Source organism: Melozone crissalis, unplaced genomic scaffold, assembly GCF_028551555.1.
Source record: "Melozone crissalis strain CALT ecotype California unplaced genomic scaffold, PUWL_Pcris_2 ptg000013l_1, whole genome shotgun sequence".
Classification (NCBI taxonomy): Eukaryota; Metazoa; Chordata; class Aves; order Passeriformes; family Passerellidae; genus Melozone; species Melozone crissalis.
In genome coordinates this window covers 5,724,637-5,747,050 of record NW_026535791.1, presented here as the reverse complement: position 1 = coordinate 5,747,050, position 22,414 = coordinate 5,724,637, and the positions used below count along the sequence as shown (strand labels likewise).

The window sequence follows — 22,414 nt, the reverse complement described above, 5'->3', positions numbered from 1 at the left end:
AATTTCAGGCGGCTCCTGCGGCAATGGAAAAGCCGGGGGTGGCCGGGGGCCGCAGGGCCGGGCGCGGCGGTCCCTCGGGGGCGGAGGAGGAGCGGGCCGGGGGCGTCCGCCCCCTTTTCCCCCTCACCGCCTCCCACGCGCGCACCTGCGCAGGCGCGCGGGCACGAGGCGCGCCCCCGCCCCCTCACTCCCTCACTCGCAGCCAGGCGCACGCACACGCCCTGCGCGCGCGCGCGCGGGGGGCGCGCACCTGCGCTGCGCCCTCAGCTCTCCCCCCCCGCCCCCCCCCACCGCGCGCGCGGCGCCGGCCCCGCTGGCGCCTGGAAGGGACCGCGGCGACCCCTCCGAGCCTCCTCCTCCTCCTTCCTTCATCCATCCTGCCTCCGAGCCGCCGGGGGACAGCACAGGTGATCCGCCGCTGGGGGTGCGTGGGGATCTGTCTGTGTGTGTCTGTGTCTGTGTGTGGTGTCCGCGTCGAGTTTGTAAGTTCTCGGCGGATACCGCCCTGCTCTCCCCCCAGCCCGGGCGGGGTTTCCTCACTGGGGGTCGGTGAAAGATATTCCGCCTGCTCTGCTCCTTCCCCATGCTGTCCGCTCCCTCCGTGCCCGATAGAGCCCGCGCTGGAACCACCAGCGGCTGCAGGCTGGCGGGGTTTGCACCTCCCGCAGCCGCCCCCACCCCGAATTGCGGCGCTTGGAGCGGCTTTGGCTGCTCTGGGGGCTGCCTCCCCTGCCGCCCTCCCTGGGCAGGTTACCCTCAGGAGCGCTCAGCCCCCGTGCATCGGCCCCTTGGAGGATAATCTCGGGCAGTTTTAAATAGCCTCCCCCCTCCCCCGCTTTTTTGTTTTTATTTTCTATTGTCACATTTATGTAACAAGTGCCTGCCCGCACATCAGGCTGGTGTTGCTGTCTAGGGCGTTGCATGCTCCGGGGGGGGCGATGTATCCAGTGCTGTGGCTGAACATTAAAAACAATGTCTTTCTGTTGAAGAAGACAGGGGTTAAAATGAATGAAGATCTGAAGGTTAATTTGAGCTGGCTGCCTCAGGATCATGTAGAAGCCAGCTCTACAGAGAATGCCTCAGCTGCAGGCTCCTCCCTGGTTCCTGCCGTTGACCCTGAGCCAGAGCTTTTGGTAAACCCCTGGGACATTGTCTTGTGTACTTCAGGGACCCTTATCTCCTGCGAAAATGCCATTGTGGTTCTGATCATTTTCCATAATCCCAGTCTTCGCGCCCCCATGTTCCTCCTGATAGGCAGCCTGGCGCTGGCAGATCTCTTAGCAGGCATTGGATTGATCATCAATTTTGTTTTTGCCTACCTTCTGCAGTCAGAAGCTACGAAACTGGTTACGATTGGACTGATTGTTGCCTCTTTCTCAGCATCTGTTGGCAGCTTGCTGGCTATCACTGTTGATCGTTACCTCTCCCTGTATTATGCTCTGACTTACAATTCAGAGAGGACTGTCACTTTTACCTATGTCATGCTTATATTGCTCTGGGGAGCATCTATCTGTATTGGACTGCTGCCTGTGATGGGCTGGAACTGCCTCAGAGATGAATCCACCTGCAGTGTTATCAGACCACTCACTAAAAATAATGCAGCTGTCCTTTCGGTCTCTTTCTTGCTCATGTTTGCCCTCATGCTGCAGCTCTACATTCAGATCTGTAAAATCGTGATGCGCCATGCCCATCAGATTGCCTTGCAACACCATTTCCTGGCCACTTCCCACTATGTGACCACCCGAAAAGGAGTGTCTACTTTGGCCATTATTTTGGGGACCTTTGCAGCTTGCTGGATGCCTTTTACTCTCTATTCTTTAATAGCAGATTACACCTATCCTTCTATATACACCTATGCCACCCTCCTGCCAGCCACCTACAATTCCATCATCAATCCTGTGATATATGCTTTTAGAAACCAGGAGATACAGAAAGCACTTTGGCTCGTCTGTTGTGGCTGTATTCCTTCTAACCTGTCTCAGAGGGCAAGATCACCCAGTGATGTCTGATTGGCAGCCACGAGGACGCTCCTTAACATGTTACTTTCCAGACATTCTGTCTTTGGTTTAGATGCATTCATTAAATGGTGTGTGATGGGTTCACATAAAAACCGCAGGATGGACTGACCTTTTTGTAAACAGGAAACCCCAGCGACCGAAATCAATCGAGTGGTTTGAGGAAGATTTCCAAAATCAAAATAATCAGTGTTCTTAACAGATTTATAATGTTGCTCAGGGTCTTTTTGTCATATTACCCAGACTTTGCCATGTTTGCCATGATTTTGCATTAAGTTTTCTAATTAAAATTAGATTGAAACAACATACTTCTTTAAAATTGTTTATGTGATTGACTTTAGTCATACTGCATGTTACAATCAGTTGTTTGGATTTTTTTTTCTCTTTAATTTTTTTTTAAACAGAAAAAATAACCCCAAACCAAGTCCTGTTACCCCATCTGTATATCATCAGAATACTCTTCAAAATAATGGCCAATTGTACTGATTTATATGGAATTTATTGTAATGATATCAGTGCAATGAATTTGCTCGAAGTGAGAAAGTACTTGTGCAGCTTTTTATTTTACATCTCAGCATGAACGAGGTTGACAGTTGTGTTCAAGAGTTACCTGTTCTCTCACGTGTTCTGGCTGGATGTTAAAGCAAGAGATATGCATTGATTTCCTTTTCAAAAATCAGACATACGTTTTCACTTGCATGTGGGACATTGGAGCTGTGCTGTTGATTTCAAAACTGACAGGGGTGTCTTTGAAATTGATGAAACAATATGGCCTCTTTCAGCTATGCATTTGTAATAGATTGAAAACTAGGTTTCTCAGACAAGTTTATCTTTTCAGAACAGTATGAGAAATGTTTCATAAAACAATCTGTAGATTGCTCACAGCAGATATTTAGCACTACATCAAATGGTTCCCCTACATTTTTTACCAAGTCAATACTATTACCATTTGTTTTCGCTGTTCTCCGATGCAATTTTAAATACTGACATTTATAAATTCTCAAAGCATATCTGGTTCATAATTGTATGCAACCAGGACTGCAAGATGAAACAGTGTTTTCTCCTTTTCTGGCAGTTTCATTCTTTGCACTGTACACGTGTCAGTTCACTTCATTATAGAACTTCATTATAGTTCTGGTCTAGAAAGCTGAGCTTCCTCTCGTGAATGGTTAAATTTCAAACTGCTTCTAACCTTCCACTGAAGCCACATTAAAATGCACTAGAAATAAAGCATTGTTTTCTGATTTGAAGACTACTTGATTGTCAGAGAGAAAATCTTCCTGGCATTTGTCTTCATGAAACTTACAGTGTACCCTCATGACAGTGCATGGGATTTAGAGTACTGCTTCCATTAGTGTTGATGGGAGCTCAAAGTGTTCATGCCCTGGCATCAGCAGGAGGTTATGCTCCCTTGAATGTCAAAGTCAGCATATTGTATTATTGCTTCAGTACCTTCCATTAAAAAAAATAATTCCAAAACTCAAGTGTAAAAATAGCAATATTTACAGTTCAATAAAAAAATATACCTGTGTAGTAGAGATAGTAGAGACAACTGCGCTGCTGGTCTGGACTTTCCCAAATGGAATCTGTCCTTTCCACGTGGACGTTTGGATGACTGTAGCTTTTTGTGGCAAAGTTTCTGTGATGTTAAGAATCATATGCTATACACAAAGCTGAATCTCAAATGTGAGTTGTCTGTAAACAAGGCTCTGTAGAGATTTTTATGAGCAATAATTAATTTTAGTTGCAATGCTGGGCTTAAATTCCATTATTTATTTGGTTCAGCCTTCATGATACTTGGTTCTTACTTGGTAATCTGATTAGTTTAATAATAATTGCATGGCATGACCCAGTAGAGCTGTGAATTTGAAGCTCCCCTGGCTTCCCTGTGATTTACAGATGCTCAGCAAGTTAGACTATGACCTCTGCTCAGTGTAGGGTATGGGTGTTCTTTATCTGAATGTTGCTGAAACTCTAGTCATTGAATTTTCTTACAATTTTTTGTATAAGAAATACTCACTTCATAAATATCCATGATACATGTGTGTGCAGTTTTGCAAGTATGCAAACTATTGGGAAATAATGGCAGTAAAAGTCATGAGATTAATAATGAAGACAGGCTGAATATGTAGGATGGCACTTTAAAAAAAAAAGTTGAAGTCATGCAAACTTTGCTCCCCCTGCTTTTTCCCATGTTTGTTCTTCTGTATCAAATTGCTAAAAGTGTGATGAAGATGAGCAGCTACAACTGTGACCAAAATTCAGTCCTGAGGGCAACTGTTGTTTTCCTTATGCAGATGTGTTCTCATGCTCTTGGATAACCTCACAGGCATTAGTGCTTTTCTCTAGGCAACACCTGTGTGGTAGGGAAGCCAGAGAAAAACAGCACAGGGGGAGATAGTGTCATTCCCTCTTCTCATGTGGTTTCACCTCGTGTCCTTGTCATCTTCCTCACTCCACAGACTGCTCAATTCTGCAGAGGCTCTCCAGTGTGCCGGGGGAGCCGACCTCTTCCATGTGCCAGAGCAGAGAGATTTGTAATTGGAAGCTTCTCTCCTGAGGAGCAGAGCAAGTCAAACGGAGGAAAGAAGGATTAATTATAGCAATCCCACAAAGCTGGCTCATAGGGATGTGATTTGCCCTTGTTTGAGGAGTTGTGCATGGTTACCTTCCACCACAAACAGATGAGGAACATGATTCTGCCTCCAAAGATGCTGCTGTGACCTTCAGTAAGGATTTTATCTCTTCCATAAATATGTTCCAAAACTGAGGCTGTGCAGCATAGGCTGGAAAATCCTACTGAGCATAGGTTTGCCTGCAGCTGTCAGGCCAAACTTTCCTATAGTTTACAGCACCAGGATGGGTGCTACATAACACACCTCTGAATGAGCTCTGGGAAATGGGGGCAGAGCTGTGGGTGCACAGCTGCCTACCTCACTCACACAGAATTGCTTGACAGGCAGCCACCTTTCAGACCCTGCAGAGCTAAGCAGCTCTCTGCTGTCCCCTCAGAATGACAGTGGCCCCTGTGCTGTGTGGTGAGGTGCCAGTATCCATCCAAGGTTCTCCTGCAACTGGCAGAAATCCAGCCAACTTGCTGTTTCTCATATTTTGTTGTCCCATCAAACGACAGCAGTGCATAAAGACCAGGGGGTTAGATTCACCATTCTGTGTACAGTGAAGGACTTTTCATATCTCCATTGTAATGACAAAAGGTGGTTTTTCCTTAAGACATAATTTAGTTTAAAGAATTGAAGTTCATGTTTATTTATTAACACACTTGACCCAAAGCTAGTAACAGGTTGTATCCTGATGGGAAAAATGTGTTGTGGTCAGTTTTTTTCATACATTCATCCTCAAAGCATAGGAGAAGATTTTTTGTATCATCTTCTTTTTTTTCTTTTTTTTTCTTCTGTTTTTTTCCTAACCATTTCCCCCAATAGTGGTATTTCAGCAATAAGGAGAAATATGTTTTTAGCACAAGAGCAATAAAATCCTCCATGATGTGGATACTATAAACTGCTGAGTAAACTCAGAGCAATAGAGAGGAAGCAATATATACTTTAGACAAAAAAAAAGTAACTTGCATAAGGACTTTTAGTAAGCATAAGTCTTCCTTTGTTAAGCAGATACTATCAGACCAATGTAAGACATTATTTCTGATTGATTTGTTTTATAATCATTGAATTCCTGAATAGAATTACACAGCAATAACATTTTACCTAAATTCTTGGATCCTGAATTTGTGCTATTTGCTGGAAGAATTATGTACTGCATTGGGGAGTTTTATTCTTTTCATTGTTTGGCATTTAGTTGTACAGCACTCTGTGGATAAATGAATAGTGTTCAAGATTTCCAGTTATAACTTGATCCCGAGAATCCCTGAATTGGTCATGCTCATCAGGGTGACTGAGAAATGGTGCAAGCCTGTTCTGAAGGCAGCTTGATTATGATACCAGTGAGGAACACCCCTGCCAATAGCCAGGCTCTTTGGAAGCAAGCTCTAAGGACTGATACTGCTTCTGTGTCTCCCTACCATGGACACTCAGTGACAAAAGCAGTTGCACCCATCCTTTAGTGTTCAGGGACCAGCCTTGAGGCATCTTGGGGTTGCTAAAACTCCTCCATGGACAGCAGTGAACTTTGGCAGAGACCAGTGCTCATGCTGTCCCCAAAGAGCTACTATTCTCTTGCCTTGTTTTCTTAGGGATTTTTTAGCTTTTAAAAATAAAATAGATGTGACTTCATTTCCCCAAGGTCATAAGCAACCTTATAAAGCAAGTGTGACTGGAAGTTGGGATAAAATAGCATTGCTACAAATCAAGCCCATGAAGCATAACTACACACTCATTACTTGAAAAGAAAAAAAGTGATTCTTTAACATTCAGAACAATGTTTCCAAAATGCTGGCCCTGACTTTTATGACAAGAAACTAGCGTCCGTTTTTTCTATGTAGGGTCTGTTTTTTCTATATACAATAAATAAATAAAAATAAGAATTGAACAGAGCAGTTGCTATTTAAAAACCCAGCAGCAATCCTGTCAGTTTATCTGAGGTACAATCCTGTCACTTTATCTGAGGTACTGAATGGTTCTAGATTGGCTTAGTGATAGTCCAGAGATGTTCCGTGGAAAAAAAATAAGATCTCTCAATCTCTGCTTATAGAGAGCTAAAAGGAAGGAACTATAAGGAGTGGTATAATTTATATCTCATGAATAAGCAATAGGTCAGGAAAGATAAATTAGGCATATGTATCTCCCTCATCTGTCAGTAGAAGAATGATGGTACTCCCAATAAACTTGAGAGGTCTCCTGACTGGGAATACTTCTTTGGTACAGGAGGAAATTACCCCTTAAAAGTGGGTGCTGCTGTCTGTCTTCTTCAGTTCAAGAAAATGCAGTTCCTTATAATGGATCAGAAATCTGAATGAGCTGCAGGGATGTCTACTTTCATATTAAGTGGATGATGAAAGATGAAGGATGGAAGTCTTTATAGTTTGGTGAATCGGCCAGATTCAATCACTCGGCACTTGAGCTTGGCTGGGAAGGGTGCTTGAATAAATGCACCCCCTGTAGGAAGGGTGTTTAGAACTGTTCTAAACTGCCCATTTGGAGCCTTACTCCAGGAACACAGAGCCCCCAGGAGGGCCCTGGGGCTGTGGTGCAGCAGTTCCCTGTCCCTGGGGCTGGCAGTGTGGCTGCCCCTCGTGAGTGCTGTTCAGAGAGCAGAGAGGAGGAGATATGATCAGAAGTGAGGTATCCCTGCCTTGAAAATGTTGCCCCATATTTTATACTGATTATTACTTGTCTTGTTGGCACAGTCTTGGGTGGCCCCACTTGAAATCAGAAGAGGGTTTTTGTGGAAGAATATTGAAAATTCAAAGTAGGACCACCAGAAGATTATTTTACAGTAAGTCATTATGTATTTCTGTTCCTTTTGGGGAGCAGCTAAGCCTGTAACTTTGTAGTATACGTTTCTTTGAAAACAGCATGCGTTTGCTCTAAAAAAGTCCATGCTGTGGTTTATTCACAAAATTGTTGTGACCTTGTAAGCCCCACAAGAAGAAAGAGTTGCACATTTCACTGTTATACAAACTTCTTATAGAAGAGAAGGGAAAAATCCAAACTTGAATGTAGGTTAGATGAAACCATATTGCAGTTCATTAGTGTGTCACTGCTGTGATGCAGACTAATTCAGTGCCCCTTGGAAAGGATGGGGGAGATTTTTTTTATTATTATTATTTTAACTGATGGCCATAGGATTACAGGTTGGGTTATTTTCTTTTTCTCCTTCACCTCCCCACCACCCCAGCCCCCAAGATGTCTGGTACAGGTCTTTTTGCTTCAAGGCAAACATTGGTTTGCAGTTGGACTCAATGATCCTAAAGGTTTTGTTCAACCTAAATGATTCTAAATACCTGTCTCTCATAAGTACAGTGGTGCATTCCTAGGTAAAAGCTGATTTACAAAGTTTTTAATAGTTTATTATAACCATTTCAAACATATCAGCAGCCCTTTTTCATTGAACCACTTCAGTGAGTATTTCCCTTATATAGGAAACGTCTGATTCACCTGTGGGGAGGGAAAGCAAGTGTACTGGTATTGGTAATATTCTTTTTCCTCTAACCACTTGATCCCAACCATATGATCTACCATGATGCCCAAGCACAGGCCTAGTCCTGGTTTCTCAAGGAAAAAATAAGCCAATACCAACTGCACATGCTGAAGACTGCATCCTGCAATGATTTACCTTAGAAAATGGAGGGGGCTTTCCCTTTTAAGAAATAGATACCAACAAAATAGATTTTTTAATTTTTTCTTTTAAGTGTAAATTCATTCTTAAAAGGAAATACCTATGTTGAGGTTTAACATACTACTTATATTACATGCTGAATAGAGAAACGGTTTCTTGGAGTATTTCAGTGTGCCATTAACTTGATTAAGTGTGATGAGCTATCATTTTTAAATAGCATAATTTCATACCTAAATATTATATATGTATATATATATACATATATATATATATACACATATACATAATTATTACAATTATTTAATTTAGATTCTATATGTATGACATGCCATGTATCATGCTCTATACCTTCACTGTGGATGTGGTTAAAGTGTAACTTCTTTGCTCAGCAGTTTCTTATAATCAAAGAAAAATATTGCCCAACTTGTATGAGTCTTGCAAATACTGAAAGATTCAGCAGTAATTGATATTTCAGCAAACAAAGAGAGGCAAGAGGTTTTGGAAGGGAAGAAAATTCTCATGTCTTTAATTTGGACAAATCCCGCTGCCATCTTTGAGATTACAGGAATGTTTTCCATGACCACAGACGGTACAGAATGCAGGAAGGGTACTTGCATGGGCCTATAAAGCAGTTATAACTTTTCCCACACACTGCTCCCTTTTCTCTCTTGCTCTTTTTCTGTCTTCTGTAGGTGCTTTGGTAACAGGACTGCACAGATCGTGGTTCCACACAGTCGTGGGACACACGTGGACATTTTGCACTGGCTGATGTTAACCTAGGGAATGTTATAATACCTAAAAGAATTTATGCATTCATTTTTAAAGGGCACATAAAATACATATATGCTTCAGAGGTTTTCTGGGAAAAGACTAGGACCTCTAAGATTTAGAGCCAAGGCATAGAATTCTAATGCATTGACTGCTTATGGTCACCATAGAATTTTCCTCTTACTTCAGTGTTCACTAAGATTAAACCCATCAAAATAATGAGGAATTTGGCTTCCCCTGCTTTCAGGGGAGAGATATTTTATAGTATGCAAATGAAAGCAGCAGGACCTGGCCCTTCGAAAATTGAAATACCCACATCCAGAAAAGGACAGAAGTGTTGTGTCCCCATGGAGTGTGGGCAGTTATGCCCCATCCATGGGTTTTTGTGTTGCCACTCTTTGGTTGCCCTCTGACTATGTAGTCCCTCAATATATGATCAACACTCAGTCCACCTTGTGGTGCCTCTGCCCCAGAGGGCTCAGGAGAAAAGAGCACAGAGCTGAGGCTTTTCTGATGGGTTTGGAAGGGAGCTCTGCTCTCAGCACAGAGCTTTCTGCAGACGTGGTAGAAAACAGGGAGCCTTCTTCAATCCCATTCCAGCCAAATCTTTCCTTTAGTATAGCCCTCTCAGTGTAAGCAGAGACTTTCCCTGGTCCAGGGGGGGGGAGCGAGAGTGGTTGCTGGGAGTTGGCACGCTCCAGCACACAGCTTATTACACAGCAGCTCTCCCAGAGCTGAGCAGCTGAAGGTGCAGAAATCTGGTGCTGAACTCAGGCTGGTCCCTCTAGGAGGAAAATGCACTTTTCCAGAATGCAGGAACAGCGTGTGTGATTTGTGCCAAAAGTGTGGAATGAGTATTGCAGCTGAAGAGGCAGGTAAATTGCCTGGATTACACATAAGCAAAATAGTCAGGCAGTCTCTAGGGTTACTTGCATGTGCTCAAATATATTTTTTGTTGAAGCTGATAGTAGTCCCATATATGTATGGAGAAGAAGGATATGGACTTTCCTGTTGGGCCTCAGCCCGAGGCAACCAAAGGAAATGGGCATTCTTGGTTTTGTCATTGTTTCTGGAGAGAGACACATTACACCTCTGTGCATTTTCATGTCTATAGCTTTTTACTCTCTAGGGCTAAAGCCCTCCTTTGGTCTGAGCTTTACTGTCACAGCCAAAATCTACAAAAGTTGATTGTAAATGTGTTTACAAATGGAATTTCATAGGATAAGTGCTATAAGTGTGCCTCTGAAGTAAAGCTGTAAACTCTGTCTTTAATTTCAGGCCATGAAATTTGGAATTCCTGGGCTAGTAGAACCACTTGTAATTTTCTAGATTTACTAACTAGACCCCCACATTTTTTGTTGCCAAATGCAATTAAAAATAACTTGTAGTTTACCGTGTTCATGTCATCAAATCCTCAGAGAGAACTTTTCCTAGGAAACATTGTACATTTCAGGTAGACACCTGATACTACTGACTGCAGTGTAGTTCCATTCTGAATTCTAAAAGCTTTAGCAAAAGCCTCTGCATGGAGGATGATTCTCATGCTGTACATCCCACTAGGAGCCAGGTGGATTGAAATCCTGCATGTTGTGCTTTTCATATGAGAACCAGTTACTGGTTTCATACATAAAGGCCTGTGGTAATTTTTGATACTAATTTAGGATTTTGTTGTTTGTTTTGGTTTTTTTTTTAATTTAACTGTGGTTGATGTTTGAACCATGGCTTGACAGTGTATGAAGTGATTTTTAAAGGAAGTAAAACATCTTTGCCTCAGTTTCCCTTAAGCTTAAAGCTTTGAATTGCAACTACAGAGCTTCTTGTTGTATACAAGATAGTTATTTAATGCACTTTATTTAAAAAAGGCACAAATTATTTTCTTTATAAAATGTTACAATTGCACTATGCTGTAAGAATTGGTTATTAAATATAAACTGTACAGTTTTGTAGTCAACATTGTGTTTAGTCATAAATGATTGAAACAATTACATGTTTCAGTTAAATGTTAATTTTATATGTGGTGTGTGTAGCCATAAATAAATTTTCCTTTTTAAAAAAAGAATGGTTGTTTGTTTCATTTCTTTGAATTCCCCATTCTGTTTCAAATAACAAAATTATATCCTTCTACAAATGGAAGATTTAAGCGTGTTCCAGTGCAAAGAGATGACGGATGACACTGACTAAACTTGGGGGATTCAATTCAGATGTGCAAACTGAAGTTGAATTTCTGTAGATCCCCTGCATTTACAACACTGCAGAAGGAAATACCAGGCAAAAACTCTGAAAGAAGATCTGAAAGGAGTTCTTGAACACAGAGTTCCAAGAAGCCAGAGTAGCCTTCCAAGGCTACTTTTCTTATTCAAGTTAATTTATCTATACTCCACTCCCTTCTGACACGCTGCCTTTTATTATCATTGTACACACTCAGTTTTGGGGAACAAAATGCACTATGGATTATAAGAGGGTCTGCATTTGGTCATGCTAAATGGGTCTAAATATTTGTGTTAGCAGTTATTAACTGGAGAGGAGAGGTAAAAGTTACTATGGAAGTAAGCAGCTGTGTTAACCTAGGTTTTTTTTTTAGAAGTTTGGTCCTAATCCTTGAATTAAGTAACTGAAAAATCAGATGCATGATCACAGTTCTGTATTTCCAATTTGACGGTTTTAGACAGGCTAAAAGAAAACAGTGGATTGTCTCATTTTCCAAATTAAATTTTTATATAAAATGTACAACTTAATTCCTCTGAATAGTTTTCTTGCACACCCATCTTATTTTCCGGGCACATAAATTGATGGAATGAGTTACATCTCTAACCATAGGAGTGACTGTTGTACACCATAGCCATTGAAATGTGGCTTTTGAAGGAAATGGGACAGTGACTGACAGATATCCAGGAGGACATCTTGGGGGTGTTTACTTCCACCAGATACAGCTGTACTCTCCACCTCTTACATCAGCATTAGGCACCACCTGTTTTGTCTAGAGAAGAAGAAACTGCTGTCATGGTGCAGGAGTAGACCCAGTTTGTTTCTCTGAGGTTAAACTATATCCAAAAGGACTGCAGCACAGTGGTGACCAGGATGTATTTGATAAAAGTAACAGAATTATGAATAATGCATATGCAACCTATGTGGCCAGTAATAAATGGTCACTGTACTTATAAGGATGAAACAGTTGAAAGCTGTCAGGACATGGAATAATTTCCATGTTACAGTAAGCAACACAAAGTTTCATTGTATGAGGCCCACAAGTGGAAATTAAAAAGTGTAGTTTCAGTGTCCTTCACTTGAAGAATCCTTGAGTGCATCATTCCAGGTGTGCATGCCTGTTCTTAGGCTCATTTAAGTGTCTGTAAGTCACACCAGAGATGAGCTGCTGAGTTGGACAGACTTTTGGACACATCTTACCTTCTTACTAAATTCTTATGAATTGTCTTAGTTACAGCAGGATGTCAGAGAGTGTCTACTACCTCACCACTGTCCTCTACCATGAATCTTTGCTGTCCATGCAAAGTGTGAGGCCAGTGCAGTTTATGGAGATTTTACATTTATTGCTGAAAACAATAGGAGAAATCATCAGTCTGGCATGTATGACGAAGAAAACTCAATTTGCAGATATTTTAAAAATCCTCCATTTTAAAGTTATTTTGAAATTATCTATAATCATACACATCCAAGTATTTTTTCTCTAAAATTGCTTTTAAAATTAGCAGCTCAAATCTAATTTTTCTTTTTAGTTTTTTTTTTTTAAATTGAAATGTCATCCTCATAACAAAAATGCTCCATAGGGTTGGTACTACTTTGCATTCTTCTAATGTGGATGTGAGCTGAGCAACCCCACTGCTGTACAGAACGTTCCAGGCAACACTTGGTTGCTGCATGCAGATCAGCTGTTACCTGAGCACAATCTGCTTGTGAGTTTTATTGGGATTTTCTTTCATATCTGCAAAAGCCTTTCATCCCCATATTTTGCACTAATTGTGAAGCTGGTGGCCCTTCAATGCAGACATTCTTTATCTGACAACAAAAGATATTTTAATGTAACCAGGACACTGCCTTCCCACCAGTGGCCTAGCAGAGTTGTTTTCACCTTCATTGTTATCATGATGTATGGCATTTAAATGGTGCTTGACTGAAAGCCTATATAAACACATTTTCTAAGATACATGGAGTTTGCCATCATCATCATTTTGAGCTGTCAAGCTCAAAAACACACGATTTCCAGAACAACATTCCAAATCATTCAGCTTGCAAGGGGAATACAGAGGATATAGCAAACCAAAGAACTCCAGTTTCAGGCATTAGACAGGTCTAAATGGCGACAGAAGATTCCAAAATCTCAAACTAACCTCAAGATTTCCTTCACTCCCTAGGCTATTCCTACTCTTTCCCCTTTGCATGAGGGATGACAAAGAGGGGGCTGGTTCTTGTTCCCCCTACCCCCCCTTCACACAGCATCAGTTACTGCAGCCTCCAGTTCCACTTTTGTTTTTTCCAAGGGCTGGAATTCCTCAGCGGTGCCACTGGTGATGCAGTGAAGGACTTACATGGAAATTACTGTTAACATGGCAAACCATGAATCTGCGAGGGCATGAGGCTGGAGAAGGAAGTATTTGCTATTTGCCAGTTTAGCCCAACCAAAAAAACACTCCCTGACATCCAAGCAGGTCGGATAGCCCCACTGCTTTCAGTGCTTTTCCCACTGGCCCTGGCCTAGAGGCAGGGCCTGTTGGGGTGGAGGGGCTGGTCCCTGCCCAGCCTGCAGACACTCCCTTTGCTCCATTGCTGTGCAGATTCCCTGCCTGCCACGGTAGGATACATTACACTGAGCCAGGGCCACATGGCTGCAGCTCCCTTGATGCTTTGGATCTTTCTGCAGCTTTGTTTCTTGCTCAGATGGGCTCCAGGATTTATTGTCAATGCTGGATTCCCAATCTCTCCTCAGCATTTTGTGGGAACTAATAAAAGAGATCTGGTTTTTGTTGTTTAATTAACCAGCCTATATTAGTGTCCCTGGAGCTCTCTGTGCTGAGGTTGGTTTTGGTTTAGGTTTTTACCCTCTCCTAGGAAGATGTCACAGAAAAATTGTGAGGTTTCTTAATGTTCAATCCGTTTTGTTCATCACTCCTGTTCTGGGAAGTGTTTGTTTGCCTTCCACCCAGCCACAGCTTGTGCAGAGCCTTTACAAAAACACAGTCAGCCTTACCAATAGATGAGTCTGGTGTTAGATCTGCAGAGCCCTGTGTCTGCCATCACAGGGTCCTTCAGGCTGGCTCCCCTTCAGCAGCTGCGTGTCAGCTGTGGAATCGCGCTCAGAAGCCGCCCCCTTCCCCAGGAGTAGCAGCCGGAGCAGCCACCTGCCTCTGCTAAAATCAGGTGTTTCTGCTGGCAGAAGGAGCAGCCAGAGAGTGTTCCTTGGTGTGCTGTTTGCTGCTGCTGTGGTCACCACATCCCTGGGGCCTGGGGAGGGTGGGTGTGAAGGACAGAGAGCAACAGGCAGTGCTCAGGGAGGCTGATTTCCTTCCCTGGTGATCCCAGGTTGTGAGCAGCTGTAGGAACAGACATTTACCTGTCCAGGATATGTTTGCTGCTCAGCCATCGGTGGTGCACCTTCCCTCTAAGACTCACCTGGCTGGCTGGCTGGGTGCTGATAGCCACCAGCCCTGCCCTGTGGACGTGCACTGAGGCTGTGCTGTAGGAGTGTGTGCGCTGCAGACCCACAGCAGCTTGTTGGCTTCCATATCAATTCAATGTATTTCCTTGCCTTACCAAGGAATGTTGTATTCTTCTTCAGAGATGACATAACACATTCCTCAGAGCTCGGTACTTTCCCTTCAGTGTTTTTCTGCTTCTCCTTGATTCTGTTAGAGGCTGTTTTAGGGAGCAGTCATTGATCACACACATCTGTCTCCAGAGATCTAAACAGCAGAATCTCCATGATTTCCTGTGCTTCACAAAATGATACAATGTTTCATTAAAGACAAGTTAAAAACAGAACAAAATGCTGCTCTATGTCCCTTTCAATCACCTCACCTTCAGCAGTCATTTGCAAAAAGGCTGTTCCTTCTTCCTCTGCTTAGAAGTTATTTTTTATACCATTTAAATGACAGCTTAATCATATGATAAAAGGACTTCCCTGAGCACAGGTCTTCCTCTTGTGTCAAAACATCAGTGGATTCCATATTTAACACCAGACACAACTGCATTGCAGCCGTAGTTAAAGTTTCCCCTGTGAATAGCTTGCATGATATTACATCACTGTGGAGAGTGCTTCCTGTTGGAAAGCTGTTCAGAGACAAAAGTCAGCAGGGCTCCAGCCCCCATAGTAGAAATCAGCAGCAAAAATCCTGAGCAGCGCCTAAGTATGGTGTAAAGATGTCCCTGTTCCTGGAAAGATGTGGCCATGTATAGAATAATTCAGACCTTTTATGATAAAGTAGCAGTATTGTTTTGAAAGATACAGAAGGCTTGACAAACACCCACAAAGTGCTTCACAACAGATGGCAACTTGAGCACAAAGAGGTCATATCAAGCATGTGGCAAACACAAATATCTGCTGCTCTTCCTTCTTGCTTCCCTAAGTGTTTGCTGTGAGAATGTGGCAGATAAGACTAGTGCTCTCTGTCACTGTGCATTTGTGGGATTAATGTCTAAATGAAATCATTACTGTGAATTTAACATTTACTTAAAAGTTCTGAACAATTTCCACTCCTCAACTAGGCTACATCACATTACATCACCTGTATGTCTCCCTCTCAGTAGCTTATATCATTTAAAAGAGTGCACCACCACACAGCAGTTGTAAAGCTTAACATAATATTGCCTTGTTTCAGGCTAAGAGTGTAAAACAGGCTGGCAGCAGCCTTCTGCTGATGCAGAAGCAAGTAGCAGTGTAAAAAATGAGATGGCAATTTGAAAGGCTTCCATAATGGGTCAGGGGAGAGATAGGGATGCTTCACAGATTCTGTAGAGCTTTGGGCACTGTGCCTCCCTTGCACGCTGCAGACATGCCTCCAGTCTGAGCCAGGGAAAACCCAAGGGGAGAGGCAGCAACTGAGAGTTTCTGGGCAGTGCATCAGGTCAGAACCCATGAGGCCTAAGGTTTATTTGACCCAGTAAAAGTTACTAAAAGCCTCGCTTACAAGAGGGTTTTACCAGATGCTTTTCTTTCCTGGTGAAGCTGGAGCCCTAGAGATATTTTGCAACCAGCATCCAGCAACTGGTTCACCTGCAGCAGAGGTACAATTTCCTGCAGAAAGGTCACAGGCCATTTGCAGCTTTCCGAGTCAAAAGCACTCCTTAAAACTCCATCTAAAAACCACCTGGCAGCAGTTGTCAAGCACTGTAATTGCCCCTGGGTTGTAGCAGCTGACTGTGAGAACCAGAACTCGAAACAAAATCCTGCCCAGGAGAGATTATGGGTTTGTTACTGATGGTAAAAGCAGAGCAAATGTGTGAGTGAAAGAGCAGGATGTTGCTTCTGAGTGCACAGCATCACGACTGGGATACGGTGTTCCAGAAATAAGTGGGGTAATGAGCTGGTGTTACGTGAGAGCTCATCTTATCTACAGTGAGCATTGTAAAAGAATTCAGGAAGCAATGCAGAAACTTTTTGATAGCTCTGCTTTCCCTGTTTCAGCATCAGGAGAAATAGGTCTGGGTAGCTGGTGAGGTAGAGAAATGGTATTTCAGATCACTGCAAGACAAAAAAGGTTGGAAGCCAGCAGGGCAGCTGAGAGGGACGCAGCTTGGACCAGCCTGGAGGAAAGGATTTTAATGTTGATGACTGAGTTTTGATATAAAATCAAATTTAGCAGATTAAATCACCTGATGGGCAGCTCTGACATTTATGTAAAACATACAGACATCTGTCCTTTAACCTACAAGGCTTTATAATACCTAAATTGTCATCAAGATAACAGAGGTCAGACTGCTCAACAAATTGACTTCTGCCCAACAAATTGACTTCTCAACAAATCATCTTGTGCTGCACTTGGGTGTTAAGAGGTTTGTTTTATAAACAATCCTACAGGTAAGTCAGAGGTTGCACAAATAGCCTGTGAGGAGACGCTGGGGGAGCTTGGCTTGTTCAGCCTGGAGAAGATCTGGCTTCACAAGCAGCCAACAAAGCTTGTGGAGGTGTTATCAGGGCAACAGATCCAGGATCTTCACATGGTGCATGCTGAGAGCCTGCAGGCCCAAGTGAAACAGTGAGGAGGAGACTGGACATAAGGAGAAACTATTTCCCCATCCCAACAGGAGGCAGTTGGGCCAGAGAGGTGGTGCAATCTCTCTTGGAGGTTTTCAAGACTCCACTGGATAAAACCTTTTGCAACCTGGTCTGACCCTGCTTTGAGACAGAGGTTGGACCAGAGACCTCCTGAGGTTCCTGCCAACCTGAACTATCCTGTGATTCTCGTGGACTGTGAGTGTCCATACCATGATCTGGAAGGCTTGGACCTTGACAGAGCATTATCGTAGAATGTTAAGGGTTGGAATGGGCCTTAAAGATGATCCAGTCCCAAGTCCTTACCATGGGCAGGGACACCTCCCACCAGACCAGGTCGCTCAAGGCCTTATCCAACCTGGCCTTGAACACTGCCAGGGCTGGGACATTGACAGCTTCCCTGGGCAACCTGTCCCTGTGTCTCACCACCCCCACAGTGAAAATTTTTTCCCTAATATCTAGCCTAAATTTCCTATCTTTCAATTTGTACCTGTTACTCCTTGTCTTATTTTTAGGTCATAACAAGGAGGTAGATAGAGATCAAGCCTTGGAAGATACTCCCAAGGAAATGGGGGATCTCCATCTCCTGCCATGCAGATCAGCTGCTGAAATGGCTTGAACCAAGCACAAACTACTGGATGTAGTATAAGAATAAATGACTGACAAATTAAAAGAGCCTACAAAATACTGGTGGTCTGGCTCAAAGATCTAGTTGACATTTCTGGAGTTAACTATAGGAATCAATGACCGTGGTCACAGCAGGGGCATTGACACAGCCTCCACAAGTTACATATTGGATCTTCCTCCAATACCTCTTGGTATCTGCTGCCTTGAACAATAATAAACATCTTTGGTGCCTTCCAAAAGGGATGGCCAGAGAAAGAATGGGGCTCCAGCCTTTTTTTTTTTCTTTTCACTTTTTACACCATGCCCTTCATAATTTTAAGGATTTCCCCTATTATTCATAACATTGGGTGCTCACAGCAGGTAACGCATTTTGAAATGTCAGACATTACAAAAAGATCTGTCTTGGGGCATGAGCATTGGAAATAAAACTAATTAAAATTATACCAAGATCTTCATTAAATACTGCCTTCATCAGAGGCAGTATTTAAAAGACAAAGTTAACACTTGTGTGTCAGTCTACTCAATAGATAAACCAGAACAGCAGAAAGATCAGAGTTACAGCATGAGGCAGCATTAGCATTTGGATTCTGAGTGGGGAAAAAATTCCTAATACCATTAAAAGCATGTTCTTTGTCAAACCAAACAGCTCACAGTCACTCAACTCCAGCCCAAGCTGTAGGCACAATTCAAGTCTGCAGGGCCATATCATCTGCAAGAGTTAAAGCAGAACCTTGTGTCTGCAGAGTACCTGGCACAACATACCTTGGTCCTCACCTTAGAATCATGGATAATCTCTGTTTAATTCAAATAAAAAAATATGACTATCAATCACAATTATGAGTTCATTATGATTTATTTATCTACTAGAAATAATTTGAGGGTGTCAGTCTAGTTGGTGGTGACTGATCCATTATTCCTTTGATGTTTGACTCTTATTCATAGCCTGGAAAAAACCCAAGAGCACAAAAGTAACTTAAAGATGTCCTGTCCTCCATAGGGCTGAGGTACAAGGAAAAGCTTGCACAATTTCTGGATTGAGTGAGCCTTCCAGTCACCAGGACTACCAGTGCTGAAGTCACAAGGGGAAAAAAAGGAAGGAAAAAACTCCTGCCTCTGCCAGCATTACTAATCAAGTACTAATGGTTATGACATGAACATTTTCTATGGCAGCTGGTGCTTTGCTAAATTAATATCTAGTCCTTAATACTATTTTCCATATGATCATGTCTGGCATTATCCTCTAGATATAATACAATCTTGCTGCTCTAACAGAATACAATCCTACACATCCACAGTTTATAGAAATATCCGTTCCCTGCTCTGTCTTTACAGTGGACCAAACCACCTAAGGGAAGTAACAGCTCATTTGTCAGTGTCCCAGCCACCTGCAAAAACCCCTTGCTAGGGATCCTGGTCAAGCTGCTTTTAGGCTTTGGTCCTGTTGAAAAGATTCATTGAAATTCTTGAATCTGCAACAAGAACTTTTTCCTGACTTATATTGCATGAATGTTTAAGAAATGTTCACATTTAAAATATATCTGATGGAAGTCTCCATATCAGCCATCTGGAGCAGTTACAATGGGCCCACCACCATCCTGCCCAGCCAAAACTTGCTCACCTGGCAGCTTCCATCTCCATCAGCCACAGAAAGAAACATGTCCCCAGGCCGTTTGCAGTTTGTCACTAAAAACCCCCAGTACTAACTCCTGAGTGGCATTCAGGGAGCCCACCCTGAAACAGCAGAAGGTGCCCTACAAATCCTCAGCAGCTCAGCCTTGGAGGGTGTGAGGCTGCCAGGGAGAGTCATCACTTAGCCTGAGGATGAGGGAGGATGGGGGAAGGCTTATCTTTAGGAAATTGTGAGTTATAAACTGTGCCAGGTTTCACCTTAAAAGAAAAACATTATTTCCTAACTTTTCATATAGGAGAAAAAAACATACCCACACAGAACAGAGTAAAAAAAAATGTCCCTCCTTGCCATTGAAACCTGGGCTCTCTGGCCTGGGTTACTCTACTGACCACCAAAGGCCACTGAACCTCCTTGCTTTGGGTAGGAGGGAAGTTCTCAGGAAGGTGTAGAAGAAAGTGAGACTTGGGGGACACATGCTCACATCATTCCCTGAACACTTGTGGAAATGAAGGCGTGTGGAGAATCCCTTCCACATGGAGTGCATTCCACAATGGAGATTAACAACAGAGAGATCATGAGGCTTCAGATGTGCCAAAAATAATAGTGCCACACATTTACACCCATCCATAAGGTAAGGCCTGCCATCACCACTCTGCTCCCTGACAGGAGAAGGGGCAGCTGAGGAGAGTTCCTGGGGGAACCTGCGTGGCATTGGCATTTTCCCAAGTGGGGTCTGAGCAACAAAATGAAGTGAGTGGAGTTCACACAGCCCAGCAGGTAGGGTACCTGCCCCCTACCCTGCTACAGCACAAAATCATGCCTGAGCCATGCCAAAAAGCTGATCTGAGGTGCATCAGAGCACATTCTCACTTGAAAGACAAAGAAACTGAAATAAACAAAGGACGAAGTTTTGTCTTTATGAGTACAACTCCCAGGGCAGCAGGGCTTTCCCTCAGCTCTATATAAGCAATAAAAAGGAATTACAGAAACCACATTACTGAAATTTTCTTAGGCCCATGCATATTCCTGCAAGCATTAGGAGCAGGTTAAAACCAGAGCAGCTAGTAAGAGTGCTTTCTCATGCAGAAGATTTGCCTACCAATGAGAGACTGCTTGTGTAGTGCTCTGCCGAGGAGAAGGCAAGCCCCAGGAGCTGAAGGATCCCAAAGCTGCTGCAGGGCAGCCCTGGGGTGAGCAGCAGGCCAGAGGGGCCCTGGCCAAAGCCCAGGGGGATGTGCAGGACAGGCTGCAGTGCCACCTCCCCTTTTGTCCTGGTTTTTTATTCCCTACCCCATTCTAGCAGATATTCTCTTCTCCCCTTCTGCCTCCTCTCTGCCTCCTGCCAAAGTAGCTCAGGAATTAGCAGGGGATGCTCTTTGGCCTCCTTGTCATTACATTTAATTAGAAGACACCCTCATTTGCTTTGCTTTTGCCCTCCTACCTGGCAGAGTAATTTGCATTTCACAGGCCATTCTTGAGTCTTGTTCTTCCTGTGCCTGAAGTGAGCAGCACAGAGGGTCACACTGAGAGGCTGAGCAGCAGCAGCTGTGCACAGCCAGAGCCAACAGCTGAAAGAGCACCTGGGAAGCCTACAGGACTGGTTAAAAATTAATGAAAAGGGAAAAATGCTGAACATGCAGTAAGCCTGGGCTGTCTAAGGTCAGTGCAGACACAGAGAGCATCACAACTAGGTGGCACAAAGACAGCAAATTGAACCCTAAGCACCTCTCCAACACAGAGTGATAAGAAATTCATAGCAGTTGTATGATCTATGCCCTCTGCATGTGCCTGGAATATCTGGACAGCAAATATAGCTCTGGAATGCCCATCTCCTCTTCGAATGGCTCCACAGGGAGGCAGCAGTTCTGTTTCCAGGCCCCTTTGTTGTCAAGCTGTGCCAGAGCTGCTACCAAGAGCAGCAACTCATACCAGATCCAGTGCTGAGTCACTTTTTTGGCTTCCTTGCATAATTTGCATCAGCAGTATCATAACAAACCATCTGCTTTCGGAGACCAGACATCTTTGCAGCACCATGCCCCATACCATAAGTTAGTAATACAGCAACTCTCATGGCTGCCCGGATGAAGATAATCACAAACACTTCCATAATGTATGAAATAAATCCAATCTTTCAGGAACGGTCACCTTCTCAGTGGATGCCAAGAGCTTTTCAGATCTCTGCTATAACAGCACAGATTACACTGAATCATTTCAGATTGCTCTTGACTTTGTTTTTGTCCCAGATGTGCTTCCATGGCTGAGGCTTCCAGCCTTCAATACTTTCAAGTGAACTTGAATACTTCAATAATTTCAAGTGAAATTTGAAACTTTGGATGTGCATAAGCTTTTCCTCAGGTCCACTCTTAAACCAGCCTGGAATTATTAAAAATATTTGTGGGCCAGAAAAAATATGTATGTTGCTACATCAAATCCTAAAAGAGATTCACTGCTGAGGAGGCAATCTAGGAACAGAATGATGAGAAGAATCCTGTCTGCTCTATTTCTTGCCACCTGTTCACATGAGGCTTTTTTAGTCTGGTTCACTTAAAGAAACAGCAATCATCTGGCAGAGCTGAAATGCAAGCACAAATCAAAATGCCAGCCCTGGAATTTGTTTTGGCTAGAGATCTACAGAGATAGGAAAATATTATAACTGTACAATTTACAAACTCTAGGCATTTCAATAGAATTATCAATAAGCCACGTTAATTACCTTGAAAGAAATAATTCAGAATCTGCTCTCTTTCCTAGAAAACATCAATATGTTTAATAAAATTTGCAGTATCTAAAGCTTTCTTCCTTTTTTTTTTTTGCCTAGATAGGGCACAACCAAAGAAATCAAATTAATCCCTCATGACAGCATGGGAAATAAGGAATGCATAGTAGATACAGGCTTCA

General features: G+C 43.0%; 1 protein-coding gene across 1 annotated transcript; it reads left to right on the top strand.

Annotated features, from left to right (window-relative positions):
- The first annotated feature begins 355 nt into the window (after positions 1-355).
- GPR12 (G protein-coupled receptor 12) lies at positions 356-2,268 on the top strand. The gene is made up of 2 exons (XM_054271894.1): positions 356-407; positions 993-2,268. Exon 2 carries the CDS (start codon positions 1,005-1,007, stop codon positions 2,007-2,009), a length of 1,005 nt encoding a protein of 334 aa, XP_054127869.1. The 5' UTR covers positions 356-407; positions 993-1,004; the 3' UTR covers positions 2,010-2,268.
- The last annotated feature ends 20,146 nt before the right edge of the window (positions 2,269-22,414 follow it).

What these genes read in the sequence shown, in the direction of transcription:
- GPR12 (XM_054271894.1), top strand. Translation starts at nt 1,005, where the DNA reads ATGAATGAAGATCTGAAGGTTAATTTGAGCTGGCTGCCTCAGGATCAT.